Source organism: Lissotriton vulgaris, chromosome 3_1 (assembly GCF_964263255.1).
Source record: "Lissotriton vulgaris chromosome 3_1, aLisVul1.2, whole genome shotgun sequence".
Taxonomy (NCBI): Eukaryota; Metazoa; Chordata; class Amphibia; order Caudata; family Salamandridae; genus Lissotriton; species Lissotriton vulgaris.
In genome coordinates, this window is record NC_141689.1 from 1,524,023,566 (window position 1) to 1,524,035,171 (window position 11,606).

The following is an 11,606-nucleotide window of genomic DNA, read 5'->3' on the forward strand; positions in this document are numbered from 1 at the left end:
ATCAGAAAAAAAGGAATCTTAGAAAGGTTTAAATGTCCTACGATAAAATACGATTCTCTCCTGACCATTGTACCCCTACACTTACTCCTTAATCTTTTACCGTATTCGAATATGCAGAATCTGCGATGTGCTCCTTGCTCCCGGATCGATAATTCCGGAATGCACGGAAGCCTCATATCGCTGTCCTTTTAAAATACCCGCCAACCAATCATTGGATTGGAGGCCTTACTTTCACCAATCAACGCCCACTAAGCCAACACCACATGTTTCCCATCAAGTCCGCCACCAGTATAAAATCCGTTCTGTGACGTGACTTCCTGTTTGTGAGCTATAACCCTGGTTCCCTCTCAGGGCCGCCTATTCTTTCTCCGTATCCATATTACGATTCTAAAGGTGGCTATATTTTTTCGAAAACGCACCGATCGTACTGCCCAATATTTGCATCCAAAGTGCAGCCCTTCCTACCCCGTTTAAGAAGTATATCGGGTTGGAAGGGTTGCACTTTGGATGCAAAAATTGGTTAGTACGATCGGTGCGTTTTCGAAAAAATATAGCACTTTATATTAAATTAAATTAAAGTCTTTTTCTACATTGCATTGATTAGTCTTCACATTTGCAACCACTGTGCTTCATGCAAAGCTTTATAGTTTATAATTTTAATAGACACTGTAGAGTGCTGATATGTACATTCTCCTCAGACCTAAGTGATGCCCATTGTCAGGGAGATGAGAAATTCAAATGTAGGACCATTATAATGTATAGAGGACAATCTCCAAGGGCCTGCACGAGCTGCAGAAGAGATGGAACTCCAGTGCATCCCCCGTTAGTGAGGGGAAGCAGCCTGCAGTAAGTCTCAGTAATATACAGAAGAGCGTAACCTGAGTAAATAAAACCCCAAAATGGACCTTTAATGTATATGGTAATGGAACCTAAAAAAAATCATATATCAGTCAACAGCAATATCAGTTGTCGCAGCTATCGCGCCTTTTCAAAGGAAACATTATCAACTTTATTTTGCCATCATAATATCCTCACAACGGGCCCGATTCACAGAACTAACTTAAGACAAAATCCTAAACGTACTACCATCCGAACTTTAAGACTTTCGGTTTTACAGAAGGCATTTAGGAGTCCTAAAGTTAGGACTCCTAACTTCTGTGAATACCGAAATGAGTAAGTGCCTTCTGTGAATTCCAAAATGAGTAAGTGCCTTCTGTGAATACCAAAATGGTAATAAATTTAGGATTTTATCTTAGTTAGTTCTGTGAATCGGGCCCTCCCTGATTGACAGTAATGAAAAAGAACAAAGGGAACATACTAAAAGGGTAATGTAATATCAGGCCTGACTGACATAAAGAGTACTATATTTTTTGTTTCCAATGAGCTGTTGAGGGATGATCACAAGGTTAACTGAAGAATTAAAAAAGAAGATGTATGATCTGAACATCAAAATGTCAATCAACAATATTCAAGCACTAGAATCAAAGCACAGCTGGTCCATTATGAGAAGATGTTTTCATTAGTAACACAATCTAATGGCAAGAACAACCTCCTCACATGTCCGCTTTCAAAGAAAGACATTTTAAGTAATCCATAATCTTCAAAGACAAGGAATAATGTGTGTGTTTAATGCAGCTTATATGTGCAAAGAGATTGGGGCTCAAAACTCACAGGCTCTAGGTACATACACACAAACATAAATTGGTATAAAAATAACAACATGGCTGGGCCATCACCAAAGGTCAGATAAAAGTAGGTAAGGGCCAAAAACGTACAGAAGTACCATACACATTTAAACCTAATTATGTTTTTTTTAAAAACTTTCTTTTGTCAGCATTTTTTGTATGCCTGTTTTGATTAAGAGGATATGACTCTAACCGGTAGGAAGAAGTTTAAAAAAAATAAGTGATAAAACTATTCCCAAAGGGATCATGGACATATGCAACAAATGTCACATATCGTCATTGCCATTAATAATCCCTCTGGAAAACTAAAAGAATTGTATTTGTAATCTAAATATGTCTGGATGTATGTTAAATTAGTTCATGATTGCACCAAGATACTCTTAATAACGGCAAATAACTAATCATATTATTGTGGTGTGTTTTTGTCTCTTTGCAGTGATGAATCTAACCTTACAAGCATGAAGTTGTAAATAATGGTCCAGATTTTGTATTTATAATTGAAAATTGAAAAAAGATTTTCAAGAGACATGTTTACATCTAGCTGCTTGCACCTATTTTCAGTGATCCATGTGTGCATCTTTTAATTATTGAAGTATGTGTCTGTATGTGTATTCTAATACATATACATGCATATCTTGGTGTATGTATGTATATACAAATATATGTTTATACATTCTGCATACCTTGTTGATTTTTCTAACAGTTCTGTCTGTCTTGTGACTTGCTTTGACAATGAGTGCCATCAACCAGTTTACATGCAATTGTGACCAAATATGGACTAAATGCTATGAAATGTACTGTACCAAGTGCTAATAGATTATAATCACAGTTTGCTTCTGTGTTCACCGCGCACTGCATTCATTCATGCCATTGTACCTTTTAACACGGACTGAAAAGCATGACTTATGTGCCAAATCGAGTGCTGTGTGGTTGCTTCACAAATACAGATGATCAGCGGCTGCTACAACTTCTGAATTCTTTCCTTTTGTCATCTCAAGGGAGTCACACCATGGCTTATTGCCAAAAAGAGATAAAGCGAAGGAGACATAAATGGTGTTGAATTTTGGGAGAACTGCAGCTCAAATTGCAGGTTTACAGCTTCCCGGACTGTGTGGCAAGCAACTGCCAAGTTTAGATGGACACGTCTGTTGATCGGCGTTGGTTCTTCTTGTGCAGTTTGCAGCCAACCGGGACGAATGGACTTTGGTTCAAGGTCCTGTCTGCTAAAGGTTCAAGCATGGAGAAAGTCCATTGCATTGTGGATGACTTTGAGAAGACTGCTGATGTGCGCCACGGGTCCTTTTATCAACAGGGTTCGTAGAATGAAGACAGATGTACTTCTCAGTGAAGGACTTCCTGTGTGACTTCTCATGTCATGCTTGAACATTGCTGGAGAAATTAGCACAGTTTCATAAGACTGAGTGTTAAAGTAAATCATTACTTAATGACAATACAGTAGTGATTTAAAGACGTGTTTTGGACGTTGTGAAAGGATTCCATTTCAGCTAAGACAGGGTTTAGGAATCTGAATCTGACAGGTCGTTTTGTTTATATTTAGTAATGTATGTTAATGAAGTATTCCAATTGTTTTTTTCTCATTTGTTAAGGCACGTACTTAGATCTTTGATAGGCATGCCATGTCATGTCTAATGTTGTGTGTTTCTATGAATTGTTTTGGAAGGTGATACTGCTGCAGATGTGTTAGTTACTTCTGTTGTTCCTGTATGTTTGCTGGGACCCATCTTCCAGAGAACGTTGATTTCTTAACGAATGAACAGAAACTTGTCTTCATACATGCTGCAGTAGTTCTCAACATATTTTAAGAATGGAGTGGTCCTTCCTGTTTAAATTCTAGGGTACAAAACTTACTGCCAGTTAATTTGTTTATTCATATCTAAGTTCATTGAAGAACAAAAAAGTACATTCTTGTGGTTTCTTGAATCTGCACTTGACTATTCTTTTCATTCACATTCGTAATTTTAGTTTGTTTTTTATTATGTTTTAAAAACAAGGATTACCTGTCCCTATCATTCTTTCATGGATATACAAAAAATATATATAATTTTATAAACTTTATCTGTGAATCCCAGAACATTCATGAGTAGTTGGGCTACTTCGTGTAAAGTTTGTCAAACGTGTGCTAAAAAAAATATATCTATGCCAAGTGACATATGAATATACTTATTGATAAACACAAATCAAAGTAAACTCATTGATAAACACAAATGAAAGATATTTATTCCTAAAATGACTGCAACATACCCATACTTATTTAGTGAATGTTCAATATTTGGACTTCTTGATGAACTATGAAAACATTGTAAAAGAGGTACAAGATTAAATAGCATAAATCTAAACATAGCTGAAATCTATTTAGTGTAGTTGGGATGAAGAAATCCATCTTATTAAAACTGTTTTCACCGAACAGACAAATAAGTAAGAATGATACTAAACAAAATAACTTGTGAAAATAGATGTCCTCCTAATGTACTTGCACAATGGTATTTAATTTTTCTTACACTAATGGCCAGAGAAGCTCTTGGATCACCTGCAAAGATTATAAACAGGAAAGTGAGGGTCAATTGCTGAAGCCAATGCTTTTTAAAATACGCAGTTGTATGTCTATAAGGATAGTACGATGGTATGTGACCAGGAGAAAGTCAAAAATGGCTTGTAATACCAGACCTGAAATGTAGTTTAGTCCTGCCAAACAATACTTTGGAATCACTTTGGGCACCTGAATGTGTCACCATTTAAGGATGCCACTGGTCCACCATACATTATTATCATACAGGCCCTGAAAATCTAGCATTGTTACTTCATATAGGATATTGTCTTTGGTCATACCACTACAGTTCTGACTGTCACAGTTGTGACCATCTAGCAAGGCATGTGACATGTAGTAAGAGGAAATCCCACCAGCAAAGAAAGAAATTCTGCAGATGGAAATAACAGCATCTTAATAGGACTTACATATTCTACCTTCTAATAATCACACTGTAAGCTCCCTCAAAGCTTAACTAATAGTGCAAGATGAATTTGACGCATTTCTTTCTAGTGAACATCCTACAAGCAATGGTGTGTGTAGCTTGGGGACTTTGCTTTCACACACATTGTGAGGTTTTCCCAGACAACTCAGCAAGTTTTACGTCATGAAATTTCTTTTTTTATGTTTGTTATCGAAGTTAAAATTATAAAGAGATTAGATTTATCAGAAAAAGCATTCACTTGTTATAGGTTATTATTCCCACACACACATATCAGCTTGGCTCAATTCTGATTATGGAATTGAAGCCCTGCACCCCCATGCCAGTAAGCTCTCTTTAACATGGATGTCCAGAAAGGGCAAGAAATACTTACGAGATATGTCTCTGAAGGTTTTTATAAATTGGTTACATGCTTTTGTGCTCTCTATATAGAGGAAGTTTATCCATGGCCCTGCAGTCAACTTTGATCACGCTGCTTCTGTAACATCTGTCCTTGGACTTCTTAGCCCATTGCCAAAATTCCTTGGCATGATGTATGAACTCACAATGATATATTATCTATGTGCTTTTGTGTAGAGTAACAACTTTCTGAACTCATTTGTGAATGGCCTTAGGCTAGCCATAAGCACCAAGCAAGTGGTGATTTCTAGTTTAGTTAATATGATAATAGAGATAATGGTAGCAGTGCCCTGATTTTGCTAGATCTGCCAGCAGCATTTGATACTGTTCCCTATCCACTCCTCTGAAAGCATCTTTGGAATCTTGAAATCCATCCCTAACCGGATCAAATCTTTTGTAACTAGCCAATGTACACCAGTTACTCTTCGGTACTTCATGTCTTTTCCAGTGTCCTGAAAAAGAATGTATTACAATACTCGGCTCTCTTTGCACTGTTGTTTAATCATTACATGCATCATTTGTCAGTGTATTTTATTCTTTCCATGCCCACATTTTTTGTCACACTGATGATAAACACATTGGATGAGATTCACATTAGTATTTATGAGTATGGGAAGTAGTACAACTTGAGTGTTGTTTTACATACTCTTGCCAACCTTTGCAAATTTTTCCCACAAACGTTCAACTCCTTATTAGTAAAAGTGTACACAAGACCCAGCCTTTTCTATTTGTATTAAATTTATATGAATATTCCCTGAATGTTCTCATTTTATTGTCATTTTAGATATTTTGGGTCCAGTTTACAAATGCTGTCATGAGTACGTAACATAGTATTACTTTATCTGCTACAAAATGTCTTAGTGAAAACCCTCTATTGTTGTTAGCTGGAAACAAAAATATCATCAGCATCTATAAGTTGTACTTTTAAAGTTTGATGGTAGGTGCCCACAAACTTTCTTAAGATGAACCCAAGCAAGACTGAGGCTCTTTTGACTCAAACAGATTCACTGAGATGTATCTCTATGCCAGCATTAATAGGCATTTCCGTGAAAACCACACAGACAATTAGAACCCTTGGCGTTTTTATAGAAACCAGCTAGCAGTTATTTAATGCAGTGCCGCATATCCGCAAACTTGTTATTATCTACTGAAGGTGCTGAAGCACACTGTGCTATTCCTCTCTTTTTCTGAAAGCTTCAATGAATTTATCTACTCTAGGCTGGACTATAGTAATCTAAATTCAAAAGAGTCACCCTTTATAGACAAAAGAGAAAGGGTAAGTGAAACCAATGGAAAAAAAATTGCACTAAATGCAGGATTTTATTCCGTGTACTCTAATTGATTTGAGATAGTAGTCGGGTCTGGTGGCTCAGTGGACTAATGCGTCCATTCCAGCGGCCTGTGTTCGACCTCATGGTCACAGGTTTAAATCCCGGCGGGTCCACTCAGCCTTTAATCCATCTGAGGTCGATAAAATGAGTACCATTGAGTTGGGTAACAATAAACATCTGTTATTCAGCGCCAACACACCTACGGGTAATCGTGCGCTTTACAAATACACCTGTTATGTTAGAATTGATCAATGGATATATAGCATGAGCACAAATGGGAAATTGTTTTTCATTGGACTATAGTAATTACATTGACTTGGAAACATCTTCAAAAATCTAATAACTTGCTTCAACTAGTACATATCTATGTGTCATATTTTTCTCCATGTCATCATAAGTGTGACTGTATGTTGTTGGCTGTTAAAAAGGACGGAAAATTAAATACAGTTTTATACAGTAAATTCAACGCATATTATTTTCAACACCTAAAAACCGTGGTCGGCAGTGCCATATTAAAAACAATGATTATATAGAAGTCACGCAAACTACTTAGACTTCCAATGAATTCTAAATCACGGGCTGTTTTTTGTTTTACTAATTGACCCATCTTTATTTTGTATGATACCAGGGGTAGGATTGCATTGCTCTCTGTTTAGAAAGATGTATTCATGTTAATAAGTATGGTGATCATATAGGAGAACTGCAAAGCTGCCTTTCATTAAATATTTGCACACTCCATTCTGAACTAAATGATATTACAACACAGGAAGCAATATCTAAAAAATAAAAGGAGAAAAGTTTAGATAATGACCCTAACATTTTCAAAACCCTAGTGGTACAACAGAATGATAGTTAATTTAACGTAATTCAGTTGGTTTGTTATGAAGCAGTAGCCTTCAAACATAGTGACTTTCTGTTTCTTTCAGAGGATAACTTGCATTAAACATGTTGTGTCAATGACATCCAGCTAGTATAGAGAGAATTTGCTGATTCAGCAATAAGCACAGAAACTGTGATTCCCCAAGAACTCTTGTGCACATTCTTTAGCTTATTCACACCAAGAAAGACTATGGCAAATGCACCACCTGACTTCACTTTCCACCCAAACTGAAAAGAAGGAAAACTGGCCTGCAAACTACTATGATAGTACATTTTAAAATGACTTAACCTAATGTGAATATTATCTTTATAAAAAATGGTAATCTTTAAGGACTTTCTTAAAATCCTAGTCCGTTCCCACTGGTGCCATTAGCTATATATGAATCTTCAGAGAAAGCAGTACAACCAGTGTCAGAAAGAACAACTTACAAGTGAATTAATTAAGTATTTCAGGGGACATGATACCCTAGATGTCTTTCCTTGAGAGAGAAGTAACCAAAGAGCGAAGAACCAGTTGCTAAGGGAGTTGGTAGTAGTATGTTGTCTATGGTGCTAAAATAATTCTGTTTCTATTTCTTGGGTATTCTTAAATCTATTAATTGTACTGCACAGACTATCACTTTAGCATTGTACCAATATTCTCCAAGCAACATTTATTTTTCTTTGTTTGTATTTATGAATTTGGTGGAAGCAATTGGTCCACTTAGCTGTCTCTGGCGAGGCCTTAGGAAAATGATGTAGATATTTCATACCAATGTAAAGTAAGTGTAACAGATAGTTTTCTGTTTGCTATAACTTTTTTAGTTTTTAGTACTGACTCAGTTTTGGTCATTCCTGGTTCCTTATCTTGCACCTGCTAAAACCAGCATGCAAAGCAAAAATCTCAGAGGAGCAACGGTAAATGAAATATCTGCATGCGCTACTGTCAGCCGCAACCATGTATATACATTGAAGTCTTCATCCTTTCCTTTTCACAATGTATGTTTTGAGCAAACGTTTGCCATTTTTTCTACTTTTTGTGATTTGTTAAGCTGTAAAACATTTTGTTTAAAAAAAATGCGAGATTGTTTCAGAGCCAACATTGATGACTGGTGACTGATTCTTTTTGTATTTATTTATAGTTTATTCAGCAGCATCTTTTTCTGCACTCTCGTGTGTGTATGTCTGTGCATCTGCCACATGTATAGATATACAACCAAACACTCTATCTAGTATGGTTGGGCAATTTCTGAACGTTCTTTGGATTATGAATTCCTTCCTCTTTACTTGGTCTATATTTTTCTTAGTTTTTAGAAAAGTGTGTTTTCCTGTGTTATCCATTTGCAAATTGGTGTGTTAACAACCCAAATGTGTACTGGTAGTGCGTGCAAAGTCTCTTTGCATGCTCAGTATTTCTTGTACCTCTACAACTAGAGCAGAGAACATGGTAGTTTTTCGAAATATCTGCTTCATGGGTTGGATATTTGCATGTGGTGGAAGCCTTAAGCAGCATGTACAATTGTAGAGGATGCTGGAAGTGAAATTATTTTTTTGACCACCATTTTGAATAGTACCGAACATTGAACTGTTCCTGAGACAAGTTCTTAACTGTTGTGTTGTACATAAGAGTGATGATTGTAAATTCATAAGTCCATCCTGTTCCTTCGGAACCCAATTGCGTGAAAGTGCTGCCTGTTGGAAAGATGCTCCTCGTGATTCATTTTCCTATGCTGTAATTTGAACTTTTCTTCACTATACGTCACAGTATTTATTGTTATTTAATACAGTGCATTCTGTTAGAGGGATAGTATGCATCTTGCCTTTAGTCTATTGAAAAGAGCAGCTCATCGAATTCTGAAGAAACTTTAATCTGTAAAGTGAAACACCATCATGCAACATCCAAACTATGTATTTCAACATCATTATTTACATATTTAATTTGTGAGGCAGTCTGGAAATACATCAGTAACATCGTTTAAGCCAAAATTAGGGGTAAAACACATTTTCCATTGTATTTCTTCCACAGAACCAACTTACCCTACAATGTTCAAGGTTGTGTGAGGAGAAAACCCAGACTCATGTCAGACTGATGACCTAGTTCTATATCAACGCTTAGCGTGATACCCAATAAAACACTGTTGTAATGACCCCCTCCTTCACCCAAGAACAAGTTAAAGGCTTGTTGGGCCAGGGCCCCTATGATAAGAAACCCAGACTGATGTCTACCTTTTAGATATTTTCTCAGAAAACTACTCTGAGCACCAAACGAACAAAGAAAAAGTGCAGGCTTCATTTTTTAGTTTCCTAATGGAACTGTATAAGATATGTAAATATAGCATTGCCTCATTATTATATAAGTTTAACATTTTAAAACCAGCCTGTGATGGGTGAACGGATGCCTGACTCATCATTTTATTAGTTGACGGTGGAGTTATGACATGTTACGTTATGTTAAGATGATTTGTAAAGCACACTATTACTCGTGTGAATATCCTGCAGCTGAGCAGGTGTGTGTCTCGCCTTCCCTAGGCATGGAGCGGGAAGGTGGGCACAGGGCTATTAGAAAGCCAGGACTTTAGCTTCTGGTGGTGTTGGTCAGGGCTCATTCGGGGGAGGGGAGAAGAAACAAAAAATGGCAGACTCAGCATATCAATTTTAAAATGGGCATATGGTGGGTGAAACTATCCCTCTTGTCATGTTCCTTGAAACCAGAACAGTACTGCTTTGAAGACTGAAGGTCTTGTCCCTTCAGGTATGTGGATTTTTCATGTGTGGTGGGTACAATGCCCAGAGGAACTATTGAAGAAATGAGTTGTAAAGGAGGTCTTGTTTTGCATACTGTCATACTTTATGTTAATAATCTAATGTAATTGTATATGTTTGTGGAAAAATATAGGTTCATGCAATTTATTCTCTTTTTTTAAAGGATGTATGTATCTGACTTTTTCCCTTTGTTTTAAAATATATTTTTCCATTTTTTACTTTTCTAAATTTGTCTATAGCGTTCTCATAAAAGTTGTTTTTGTATTGCAAAGTGATATAAGTTAAGATTGCAATGAAGGTGCTTGCGCAAACGTTGCATCATTTCTGTAATTGTGGGTCTTTTGTGAAGAATGTTCACATATAAATATGTTTATATGCAATTTTAAGTGTCGTTCAATGAAACTAAGACACATGAATTGTTCGCCATGATGTATTAATACCTACTAGTGTTAATTTATAAGGTTTATTCCGTCGGTAATGTTAGTGTTAATGTAGGCTCCACGTCTGCATAATAACATGTGGTAAATAAAAATCAAATGTTTGGAGTTTCTTGTTTTCAGAAACCGCTTCTTAATATTTTTGTTCTGTCATTTTATTTCGTTAACTCAGTTTTGTACCCGGTTATTTTGTTTTTTTGTTTGTGAGAAGTTGATCTTCAAAACTATTTTTACACTCTGTATGGCATATTTTCATAATGTAAAAAGTGTGTGATTATTAAAATATTAATCCAACAGAGCAAATTGTCTTCATGGTTATTAACTCGCCTGTAGATTTCTCCTTAAAGAGAAACTGGGTTGGAAGCTTCAGGGATCCAATACCCATCCTGTCTTCCTTACCAGTTTTCAACATTAAAGCTTTACAAAACATTTTACGCTTAATTGCAGTACCTGGGTTAATTGCACATATTGCTCAACCAAACATTACTGCAGTCCACTGCAATGTGTTTCATTTATAAAACACCATGTCTCGAATGAAAAGACAATTTTGATAATACACAAAATATAAGAAATTTTTATTGTGCAGTATATGCTAGAAACTCCTCAATTTTGTAGTTTATTTCCTTTAGCATTTCAAGGGGGAACATTTTGCAGTTGCTGGAATTGAAGGAGCGCTTCTTTCCAGAGCAAGAAACGGGTCAATTACAGGGCTGCTACTGCAGGGGGAGAAAAAATATGTTCAGGATAAAGAAATTTAGAACAGGGGATCTCAATTCCAAAATTACCAAGGTAGGGGCTGTGCATTAAGGCGTGGCCTATGACCCGTGGCTCATCACCAGAAGCCACATTGAAATGGGTGGAAAAAGGTTTATCCCTCTGTTCCAGACTCCACTCACTATTTGTAATCAATAGTTAAAAATGTATTTCTGTTGAACTCAATTCTTAACTCGTAAAAAGTGAAGAGAGTGTTAGAAATCATCAAAATACAATGTTGGTAAGATATAAGGAAAGCCATATTTACACAAAATTATTTAGAAAAGGTAACAAATAATTTTAGATTTGTACTATGCAGAATTTATGCAGTAGAGCTTACACACTATTTTTCCTAAACCTACTTATATATTAAATCTTAGCATTAAAAACCTA

The 11,606-nt window shown here is 36.2% G+C and overlaps 1 protein-coding gene across 1 annotated transcript in view; it reads left to right on the top strand.

The window, feature by feature from the left end:
• Positions 1-10,751, top strand: part of COL25A1 (collagen type XXV alpha 1 chain) — a 314,902-nt gene extending 304,151 nt beyond the window's left edge. The window contains exon 34 of the mRNA XM_086962004.1: positions 2,122-10,751. Coding sequence (XP_086818130.1) covers positions 2,122-2,124 — 3 coding nt within the window. The 3' untranslated portion in view covers positions 2,125-10,751. The remainder of the gene's footprint in view (positions 1-2,121) is intronic.
• The last annotated feature ends 855 nt before the right edge of the window (positions 10,752-11,606 follow it).